A 12398-nucleotide genomic window follows, 5' to 3' on the forward strand; every position below is an offset into this window, starting at 1 on the left:
CAAACATACAATATATATATATATATATATATATATATATATATATATAAATATAAATATAAATATATATATACATCCATACATGTATATATATATTTATATATATATATATACATTTATATATATATATATATATATATATATATATATATATATATATATATATATATATATATATATATATATATATATATACACGACTTTCAGTTTGCATTTATAGGTACAAATGATTTTCATGACTACTACGTCATGGTGTTTTGTAAAATTTGATGCAGATACAGAAATATGTGTATAAAAATGCATAATCAGATTACTATCGGAAAATATTTTTTGATGTCGATGATGCGTAATGTTTTGAAGTGAGGGAATACTCTAATGAATCAGCTGATCTCCCTCATTTCTTTTAATTCTCTTCTTTTGACCCATCAGTCTATTCTGTAGTGGATGAGGAATGAAAGGATGAGATAATTCCGGATTAACTTTATTGGAAAACGCGCGAACTGTACATAGCTTTGCATCTTCAGTAAGTGTAATAAGTAGGTTGATCGGGACGAGAAAGACGGGGTCGGTCCTCTTCACCTTCAGGAAACCAAAGAAGATTCTGAGAGAAGAGAGAGAGAGAGAGAGAGAGAGAGAGAGAGAGAGAGAGAGAGAGAGAGAGAGAATTAGCTTTACACGAGACAGTCAGGATTCCTCGGGAAGGACAAAGCAAGATCCTTATTCGAAAGTGATTCCTTGAGCCCTCTGCTCCTCGGCGATCCTGAGGAGTTCGTGGACGTGTTCAGGGAGGGGTGGGGGTGGGGAGGAGGTCGCTGGAGGGTTTGAAGCCCTCCTCGTCGGCTACGAAGGTGACCCTGGCGAAGCCTCCGTCCTCCAGGGGAAGACTGCCGATCCAGACGAAGTCGCAGAAGGAGAGGAAGAAGAAAGGAAAACCAATTAGCACTCTTGTGGGAATCGCTGCAGAGGTTGTACTTTACTTTCGATGTCGCTTAGATACGTCTTTCGTTTATCAGATTAAATATATGATATTCTTCATTGTTCTTCAGCATTTAGATCAAAATGGCAGTAAATGGTTTAAAAACCTTTCAAGAAACATTTTGGAAGTAATAAGTATAACAGGAAATCTTGCGTGATGTTTCAAGATAATTCTTAAGGCTATTCTAATATAAATATAGAACCACATCTCAAATTATATGAAACCCCATATTTAGCTACCTTGGTATAACAGAACTTGAATTAACTCAGCAAATTGCAAAACGCTCTCGGAATGAATAGAGATTAAATCTCATTTATTTCCTAAATAAAATCTGGATGAAATATTCAAGAATCCTGAGCATAGCCTCAACCAACGTCTGGAATTAGATGAGCCTCCTACCTGAGTGATCTGGGGCTAAAACACCCTTGATTATCTTAGAGAGATATAAGATTTTCCTTATTAAAATTGCAATGAAGTATTGCATAGCCTAAAAATCTTAATCTTAATCTGAGACAAAACAGTCTTATTTATTCTGAGATCCTATCAAACTGGCACAATGCAATCCACAATCATAAAATTCTAACCTATGTTAATTAAATTGTCGTTATGAATGGATACATACTTTATCAAAATGGCCTATTAACGCAACATAAAAGATTTTAAAATCCTAAAGTTTAACTAAACATTGAATTATCCTAGGCAAAGCGTAAACAATTGTCAAAATATCCCATAGAACGTTTCCTAAATGGATCCCATAATTTGGCAATATTTCAAAAAATCTGAAATTAACTCAAAACGAGCGTAAGGAATGTCTTAAAAGTTCCTATAGAAGGCGTCCCGAAGGACTGCAGACGAAGGGTTCCCTCACAGGTAGAATCCTTGCATGTTGCTCTGTCCCTCAGATCCTGGGGTTCCTGCCACTTCCATCTCGATGCCGTTGTCTGCGGAGAAGGAGTAGCTGAAGGAGCCGTCGCCGTTGTCGACTCTTTCGTCCTTGAGAATCTGGGCGTCCTCCTGAGGGGCGGCGAAGGCCACGACGGCGAGGCAGAAGAGAACGGCCTGAAGGGATAAGGAAGAAGAAGAAGATGATGAAGACGAAAAAAATAAAAAGACAGCAATGGCTCGCAGCAGTTACCTGGGATTCATGTATGGATAAACACTCTTTGTTATGATTGACTTTTACAGCTTTTGTGCCTGTAGCTATATAAACAGACATATACATATGAGTATGTTCTGAATGTACACACTATGCTAGATATCTCCATGTAATTTTAAATTGAAATCTGCAAAAAATTAATAAAATTTTGTAAAACGAAATCAAATTCATCTTTTTGGACAGATGAATACGAGACCGAATAAAAATTTATGATATTCTTTTAAGATGATGAAAAATGTGGATTTCTTCAATCGCTTCTTAACCTCAATTTGGCGTTTCATGAACCCACAATGATCTTCGGTACTTAGGTGCTTAAGTTTCGGTATAAATAAAAAAATATTTTTTTTGTCTGACATCCGATAATAAAACACACACACACACATGCACACACAGTATGGTCTGTCGCCAGTCAAACCGGCAACGTACAAATCCGCTTGCCTGCGCACCTGGCCACAACTCTTCGCTTGATCCAAAAAGTGCAAATTAGCAGCTCAGGGAATAAATCCTTACTTAACCTAAGATTGAACTTCCCACCTGACCAGGAAGGTACCTGGTTCCCCAAATAATATGTCAGTTTATGAAGATTCATTTTAGTTAGGCGCGTAGGTAGCCCGGTTTGGAGTAGCCATGGTCGTAAATAGCTGAATTCAGAGGCCCCTAGTCTTTAGGCAACCGTGTTCGTAAATAGCCGTTTGACTGGACAAATCACAAAACATTTAGACGACCCTGAATAAGTCTGAGGGAGATGAGGTACTCACAAACTTCATCCTGCTATGATGCTCTGTGAACTGATGCTGATGACAGGGGAAGAGGCTCCTTTTATACTACTGACTGGGAATCTGTGCTTGGAAAGGATGGGGTGGGTGACCCTGTAGGAGTAGGTGGGTATGGGGTTGGGGTGGGTGAGAGATTGCTTCGGGAGAAGTAAATACTTAAAGGCTTAGAGAGAAGGTGAGTTGTATTATTCAGGGACGCGTTAAAAGTAGGTCAGGTAACTGTTAAAATGCAAGAGAGGATCGTCACTGTCAATCAAAGGGATTTATCATAAATATGATTCATACCTGAAAAAAAAATCATATTAAAATCCTCACTAATTGGAGAAGAGAAGGAGTAAAGGGGAAGAGAGAAAGAAGAACTTAAGGGGGAGGTGAGGGAGAATGGGATAACAGCATCTCCCATTAACAGTGGATAAGGTCACGAGTGTGAAGGTTTATGAGTCTTTAAATGAGAGAGAGAGAGAGAGAGAGAGAGAGAGAGAGAGAGAGAGAGAGAGAGAGAGAGAGAGAGAGAATTCGTACTGTTGCATGCAATATAAGAAGTACTTTTTCCTCGCTGGAGTTTGAGTTAAAACAACTGCATGGAATTTCACGTTTGAAATTCTCTCTCTATTTAGATTCAAACTTGAATCCGTTAATTGTGGTTTTACAACCAAGCAATAAATTTTTACTTCGTCATTTGGAAATTTGCTAAATTTTTCTGAATACTTAACACCTTTGGATCATAAGGAATGGAGAGAACATCTGAGAGTAACACCCTGTATGATCGTAACATACAAAAGAACTATGACATGATTGTTTTGCACCTTGACTGACGTCTTTCTTGATTAAATGTCTTGGATAACATAATGTTCTAAATTCATAACTCACATGAGGCCATCCAACGTCTAAACTATGTGGTGAACACATTCGAGATTTTTATTGCGAATTCTGTAACAATATTATAATTCATTCACTGACTATTAAATAATGAAAATATTTTGAATTTGCTTAATTATTGTAAAGGGGCTTGCATAAACAGAGTAATGATGTTTTCCTAATTAAAACAAAACCAAGCAGACTTCTTCCGGATCCCCTTGAAAATTCTAGAAATATCGTCGACAATTAGGAATCCCCCGATAGGGCTGGCGAACATAGGCGACTAGGCGAGACCAGAGGTGAGTCGATTTTCTGTTTGAGTTTGTACCTTTCTCCAAAATAGAAGCTGAATTTCAACAGTGTTTTTAGCTTTTCCTAAGAAAATAGATGTCAGTGAATTAAATCTGGCTGTGGTGAGACCGTAGGTAATTTTTTTTTCAAATGCAACTGTTTCTTCCATTAGATTACACGCCCAGTCATACATACAGCTTAATGTTCTTTTGTTGCCCAGACCCAAAGAAAACGAGAAAAAAGGAGAAGGAGAGCAAAAGGGCCTGGAAAATTGAACCTTCAGCCTCTGAAAGGCAGGAAGGCTGTGACATTTAGGAAAACAAAAGCAGGGAAATGAAAAAAACTCCAAATTAGAATATTCAACCTGGTACCTGCGTGCTCAATCCAAGGAATAAAAAACTCCAAAAATTAAATGGCGGAGGAATGGGGGTGGGGGAGGAGGAAAGGAATGTGTTCTGACTGGTATTTTTCTCTGGAAACCAAGTATTTTCAGCAATCAAACCACTTTCCAGAAATTCCATCCAGGGTCCTTTTTCGTTTACACCAGCTAATCCATAAACCTCGACTGCATGCTGTCTGTCACCGAACATTGCATTAAATCGGCCTTTTCTTATTTACCAAACCCAACCAGGCAGAGATTCAGGCTCTACAAGATTGCTGGCCCTGACTCTCATTCTTTTCTATTCCAGGACCATTCTCTATTACAACTGTTTTTTTAACGCAATCCTTTTCTACTGTAACGCCCTCGAACCAACGCATTTGCGTGATTTCAGGTGCCTTCAGATCATTGCTGATCCTTCAAGTGTTACTCCTTTCCAAGCTTTAAAGCTTTCGGTTACTCAAGAAACAATCACTTTTAGTTTTTGTAAAAGAAAACTATTGAGATGGCTTTTTGCCTATCCGTTCGCCCTCAGATCTTGCAAACTACTGAGCCTAGAGGGCTGCAAATTGGAACGTTGATCATCCACCCTCCAATCATCAATCACACCAAATTGCAGCCCTCTAGCCTCAGTAGTTTTTATTTTATTTAAGGTTAAGGTTAGCCATGATTTTGCATCTGGCACCTCTACGGGTACCAACAACACAAGTTGAGAATTTCATGGGCTGCGGCTGAGTGTTTCATGGGTCGCGGCTTAGACTTTCATGGGCCGTGGCCGAGAGTTTCATACAGCATTATATGCTGTACAGAAAACTCGATTGAGCAGAAGAAACTTTAGCTCATTTTCCACTTGTTTATTTTTAGTCCTGTTAACTCTGCCCTTTTACTTTCGCCTCACTGGGTGCCATGACGTCGAGATTTCTCTCCTTGAACAAATCTACTATCTTAGATTTTTCCTCTTCTGCACCAAATGCTATTGCAATGACCGAGACAATGTTTATTTCTTTCATGACATTTTGTAACGGGAGTTATGGGGTATGGAACTACAAACACTTTACCCTGGCATTATGTGGTGCTTTGCAAGCCATGCACAGCAGCGAGAAATCTCTCAGGTTTATCCCCGCAGTTCTAAAAGAGTGAAGAAAGCGTGATTGCAAAATCCTCTGGAGGAGACGATTATACGGATTTTAGGGTATTGGCTTCTTCAATGTTTTCAATGAGTTTTATATATATATATATATATATATATATATATATATATATATATATATATATATATATATATATATATATAAACTCATATATATATATATATATATATATATATATATATATATATATATATATATATATATATATATATATATATCATTTATATATATATATATATATATATAAATATATATATATATATATATATATATATATATATATGTATGTATGTATGTATATATACAGTATATATATATATGTATATATATATATATATATATATAATATACATATTAACAAATGTAAAGCCACAGTTATCCTTTAATATCATTTAAAACTGAATTGAATATACCTTGGGAATAACTAAACCCAAAGAGAATTATAACTGACAGGTGCTTTTGCACCGGCTAGGATTCGAACTGGGGCGTTTGGTTTCAAAATAATGATAGACAAGGATTTTGGCCATCTGGCTTTCAAGAGAAATAAGTGGGCCTTTGGTATAATGTCCTTGGGATGTAAGGTATTGCCGAGGTAAAGAATTCGATATCAATCTCTTTTTGTGGGTTAATATTCGTAAATACATATAAAAACAAATGGTACGTGTATAAAGGACCAAATTCACACACACACACACACACGTATGTGTATATATATATATGTATGTATATATACTATATATATATATATATATATATATATATATATATATATATATATATATATATATATATATATATATATATATATATATATATATATATATATTCTATTCAGAATACAACGAGAGGAAAAAATTATTGTTTTAAATAGAGTGATATTTTTAATTTTTTTTCAAGAAAATGTTTCATATATCCATTAGATATATGAAACATTTTCTTGAAAAAAAAAAAAATATCAGAAATTTATACTTCTTCAGATGCCATTTTTATTTCTTGTATATATATACATAAATATTTATGGCCTGTCAGTTTCCACTTAAAGGTAAACATGATCTGCTTGACAATTGCTTCATGACTTTTATAAAGTCTGATATGTGTAAGTTAAGTATACCTTAGTTTAACCAGACCACTGAGCTGATTAACATCTCCCCTAGATAGGTCTGGCCCGAAGGATTAGACTTATTTTACGTGGCTAAGAACCAATTGGTTACCTAGCAACGGGACCTACAGCTTATTGTAGCATCCGAACCACATTATAGAGAGAAATGAATTTCTATCCCCAGAAATAAATTCCTCTAATTCTTCATTAGCCGGCCAAGAATGCTTAATTAGATTATAAGCAGCTAGTATTTTCTGGCGTTAATGACCTATGATGTTTTGACACAAGGGGATACTCCAGTAAAGCAATGGATCTCCCTCAATTCTTCTCACTTTCTTCTTTTGACCCATATGCTCTATTCTGTAGTGGATGGGGAATGAAAGGATGAAATAATTCCGTTTTCTATCCTACTGAGCGGATTAACTTTATTGGAAAACGCGCGAACTGTACATAGCTTTGCATCATCAGTAAGTGTAATAAGTAGGTTGATCGGGACGAGAAAGACTGGGTCGGTCCTCTTCACCTTCAGGAAACCAAAGAAGATTCTGAGCGGAAGAGAGAGAGAGAGAGAGAGAGAGAGAGAGAGAGAGAGTTTTATATGAGACAGTCAGGATTCCTCGGGAAGGACAAAGCAAGATCCTTATTCGAAGGTGATTCCTTGAGCCCTCTGCTCCTCGGCGATCCTGAGGAGTTCGTGGACGTGTTCAGGAGGGGGGGGGGGTGGGGAGGAGGGTCGCTGGAGGGTTTGAAGCCCTCCTCGTCGGCTACGAAGGTGACTTTGGCGAAGCCTCCGTCCTCCAATGGAAGACTGCCGATCCAGACGAAGTCGCAGAAGGAGAGGAAGAAGAAGAAAAGGGGAGAGAAGGAAAATCAATTAGTATTCTTTTAGGAGTCGTTGTAAGGGTTGCATTTCGCTTTAAGTTTTGATCAGATATGTCATTTTGTTCTTGAGACTAAACAGACGATATTTTTCAATAAACATGAAAGGAAAATCTTGTGAAATATTCTTCGTCAATTCCTGGAGTAATTTTATGCAAATACTCAGGGCCATATCCCATTTTATGTGGTCGCCTATATTGAGTTATCTTTGTCAAACATGTTGCATTATCTTAGTCACAAAATAAGTAGTCGTTCAATGATCCTGTAAAACGCGACACAGGGTAATCCATTTCATTACAAATTTCAACTAAACATTAGAATATCGTTAAGAAAGTAAAAACAATTTATCAAAGTATCCTACGAACGTATCCTACAGGATCCCGTAAACGAAACCTTGAATTATCCTATTCAAACTTGACACAAATCTTTGATGATCCAATAAAAAGTATCCAAGAAGATTCTATATTAAACAGAATATTAAACAACACTGAACTATCCTAAACAAAGCCTAAGCAGTTTATCAAAATATCCTATGAAATGTGTTGCAAAGGATTCCATAATCTGGCAATTTTAACCTAATCTGAAATTCTGCTAAAGAAATCAGAAGGAACTTCTGAAATGATCCTATAGAAGAGGTTCCCTCACAGGTAGAATCCTTGCATGTTGCTCTGTCCCTCAGATCCTGGGGTTCCTGCCACTTCCATCTCGATGCCGTTGTCTGCGGAGAAGGAGTAGCTGAAGGAGCCGTCGCCATTGTCGACTCTTTCGTCCTTGAGGATCTGGGCGTCCTCCTGAGGGGCGGCGAAGGCCACGACGGCCAGGCAGAAGAGAACGGCCTGAAGGGATAAGGAAGAAGAAGAAGGTGATGATGATGAAGAAGAAGAAAAAGAAGAAGAAGACAGTGAAGACTGGCACTCAGCGAGACAGAACAGAAGGCTTAGGGATGTCGTGAGTGGATAAATGTTATTTGTTATCATTTATTCTCACAGATTGTGCGCTGGCATATATACATTCACACACACACATACACTCACACACACTCACACACATACTGTATATACATATGTGTGTCTGTTTGTGGACATGCGTGATTAACTTTGGTCACTCAGTATATATATAAATTATATATATATATATATATATATATATATATATATATATATATATATATATATATATATATATATATATATATATATATATATATATATATATATATATATATAAGCAGAATATCTCAAGTAACTTTACTTTAAAAATCTGTTTCCACTTCAGAAGTTATAAAACATAACATAAACTCGTCCTAATGATAAAAAATAATTCTCCATCTTTTATGGCAAATGGATAAGAGAAAATAGGCACCTTCTGAAATATATTTTAACCTACAGAAATATACGCCGTTTTTCAATGCATTTTTATAATCACACTTGATTTTAAGTCCGGCGTTTAGGAACCCACAAAGGTCTTCGGCACTGGGTAATGGCGTTTCAAATAAGTATAAAAATATCAATTGCTTCTGTCTGAGATGAACTGGCGAAATCACGCATAAACAATAAAGCAGCCAGTCAAACCAGCTGCAAACAAACCAGTCTACTCACGAACCCGATTGCTTGCAAACCTGGCTACATCACTCAGCTTTATCCTGAACCTGCAAATTGGCAGCTCTGAGAGCAATTCTGCCTAATCTGGGGTGCAGCTTCCTACCTGACGTGGAGGGCAGCTTGTTCCCCAATTAGTATACCTTTTACAAACGGTATTTTTAGCTATGGTTGGAGTAACCACTTTCGTAGGTAGCTGAGATCGGTATTTCCTGGTTCTTAGGCAGCCATGTTCGTAAGAAATCACAAAACATTTAGACGACCCAGAATGATTCTGAGGGAGATGAGGTACTCACAAACTTCATCCTGCTATGATGCTCTGTGAACTGATGCTGATGACAGGGGAAGAGGCTCCTTTTATACTACTGACTGGGAATCTGTGCTTGGAAAGGAAGGTGGGGATGGGGGTGAGGGTTGGGGGAGGGTGATAGATTGCTTGAGGAGAAGTAAGTACTTGACCAATTAGGGAGACGTGATGTGCATTATTCAAGCACGTGTTAAAAGTAGGTCAGGTAACTGTTAAAGAACAAGAGAGGATCGTCACTGTCAGTTAAAGAGATTTACCATAAGTATGATTCATAACTGAAGAAAAGAAATTCACGTTTAAATCCTCACTGAGGGGAGGAGAGAGGGAAGGAGCAAAGGGGGTGAGAGAAAGGAGAAGAATTTTTTGGGGCAAGTGAGGAAGAATGGGATAACAGCATCTCCGATTAAGTAGCGAAGTGAGGAGAATATCAACAGCGGATGAGGTCACCAGTGTGAAGGTTTATAGTTCTTTAACTGAGAGAGAGAGAGAGAGAGAGAGAGAGAGAGAGAGAGAGAGAGAGAGAGAGAGAGAGAGAGTCCTTTGCATATTTCCATGCAAACAAGTGTAAATTTGAATTGTGCATTCTCGTATCTTTTATGTTTACAAATAAGGTAATAAAAATGTATATACCCTATATATTGTATATACATATATATACAATCATATATATACTCGTATATATTCACATATATATACATTATATATTCCTATCTTTTTTGAGAATAAATGATTTTGAAAGCTATGTAATGTAATGAAAATAGATAAGTAAAATTGCTTTATGCATTTGTGTTTGGACTAATATTCTAATACACCTCACTGGATATACACCCCTAAATCAACAGATCTTCAGAGTTTGAATTTTTATGACAGCATAGGCGCCGATAACCTATGAAACTTCTTTTCTTTGTAATTGTGTGGGTTGCTGCCTCTGGCTGGAATTCGGCGTTTGTAATCTTTTTGTATTTAAATTCCGAAAAGATTCCACTGAATTTTTCTTATATAATTATTGGGTCTGATTACCTGTAAGTCACAATATATTATTTTGGTATATGTTTATTCTAAGGACTTTCTGAAGGCCTTCTCTCTTACATGTCCTGGAAAGCACCATTCTGTTCATGCCTCACACACAGGAGGCAAATATTCGTGTGAAGCGAAGGTCTAACATATTCGGTGTTTTTAATTCAAGGTCAACAAAAATTTTATATTTCATTCGTCGACTGTGAAATGGATAAAGAGTGTATCATCCGAATTCATCAGTTTCCTGCAAAAAAGTAAAATCGTGATTACAACGAAAAATTGTAGAAAAGGATTTCATTTATTCCTTATTCTATAGGAAATTCTATCAGAAGAATAACATCGTTCTTGCAACTAAAATTCTAGAATAAAACCCAGGAGAGTTCGTCTAAATTCTCTAGGAAGTTCTATAGGAATCGTTAACCTACTCAACCATAAGACTGGCATAATTTTCGGGAATATTCCTAGAATCTCGTTCTTAGGAAATCCAAGAGAAGGTTGACTAACAAGTGCGACAAGGCGAGCGTGAGGGTGCGGCGACTCTCTTTTGTACCTCTCCCAAAACTGAAGAGTGAAAGACTTCCCAAGAAAACAGATAACTCACTGAACTGAACTGGGTAATGTTTCTGCTGTTTATGTTTCCTTGAAATGAACTGTTTCTTGTTTAAGAGTAAATGCCAATTGAACAGACTACCTCATGCCCTTTTCTAGCCCAGACCTGAAGAAAATAAGAAAAAGAGAGAAGGAAGGTGAAATGGCAAGGAGATAAAGCCTTCAGCCACTGAAATGCAGGGAGGTTTTTCAGTCAGAAAAAACCGAAGCAGGAAAAGAATTCCAAATCGGAAGGAATGAAGAAAACACCAAGGAATACCAACATGCAATAATTCTATGGCGGGAAAAGGTGGTCTGACACTTCCACGATATTTTCTCTATTTCCATTTGGTGTTGAAACTCCATTATTACCACTACATAATTCTCTCTCTCTCTGTCACCTACCTTTGCATGACTGCAAAGACCATCATTCTTTTCCATTCCAGGTTTATATAAATACGAAGACGCTCAGTATTACAGCTTTTCCACTTAACGCTGTCCATCTCTTCCACATAATTCTCTAATAACACATTTGCACGCTTGTAACCACCTCCAGAGTACATGTGATCCTTGGGATGCTGTCCATTTCCTTGCTTTAATTCCTTCGGTTACCCCAGACACAATGACTGTTTTCCCTTTCCATTTCTATGAACTCTGCTCTTTTACTTTTGTCTCAGTGGGTGTCGTGACATCGAGTTTTCTCTCATGGAACAAATCCAGTAACTAAGATTTTTTTCTCTTCTGCACTACATTCAGTTACAATGATCGAGAGAATGTTTATTTACTTTATGGTTTGGAAAAAGTATACCTTAGTTTAACCAGACCACTGAGCTGATTAACAGCTCCCCTAGAGAGGTCTGGCCCGAAGGATTAGACTTATTTTACGTGGCTAAGAACCAATTGGTTACCTAGCAACGGGACCTATAGCTTATTGTGGAATCCGAACCACATTATAGCGAGAAATGAATTTCTATCACCAGAAATAAATTCCTCTAATTCTTCATTGGCCGGCCGGAGACTCGAACTCGGGCCCAGCAGAGTGCTAACCGAGTACGATATCGACCCGTCCAAGGAGGAACTTTGTGTTATTTTGTATCAGGAGTATAGGGTATGAAACTACAAGCTCTATGCCCGGTCATTAAGTGACTTCCGCACCATGCAAGCAGCGAAAAAGCTCTATTTTTTTATCCTCTTAACTCTACAAGAATGAAGAATGTGGGATTTTCTTTGACCTCAGGAAAAGAGAACAATATGTGATTTAGGAGAAATTTCCCGTTTGTTAATCAGCCTTACAATATTAAACAGTATTTCTGGCTTAATATA

The 12398-nt window shown here is 37.2% G+C and overlaps 1 protein-coding gene and 1 pseudogene across 1 annotated transcript; both read right to left on the reverse strand.

Moving 5' to 3' along the window:
* Positions 1–465: 465 nt before the first annotated feature.
* On the reverse strand, positions 466–2936 carry LOC136827620 (cuticle protein AMP4-like). Its single transcript, XM_067085093.1, is given in 4 exon segments — positions 466–799; positions 801–884; positions 1845–2035; positions 2891–2936. Coding segments are annotated over 4 exon segments (366 nt in total). The 5' UTR covers positions 2900–2936; the 3' UTR covers positions 466–717.
* A 4140-nt stretch (positions 2937–7076) lies between these two features.
* LOC136827621 (cuticle protein AMP4-like) lies at positions 7077–9567 on the reverse strand (annotated as a pseudogene).
* Positions 9568–12398: the final 2831 nt, after the last annotated feature.

The sequence above is a fragment of the Macrobrachium rosenbergii genome, chromosome 42 (genome assembly GCF_040412425.1).
Source record: "Macrobrachium rosenbergii isolate ZJJX-2024 chromosome 42, ASM4041242v1, whole genome shotgun sequence".
Classification (NCBI taxonomy): domain Eukaryota; kingdom Metazoa; phylum Arthropoda; class Malacostraca; order Decapoda; family Palaemonidae; genus Macrobrachium; species Macrobrachium rosenbergii.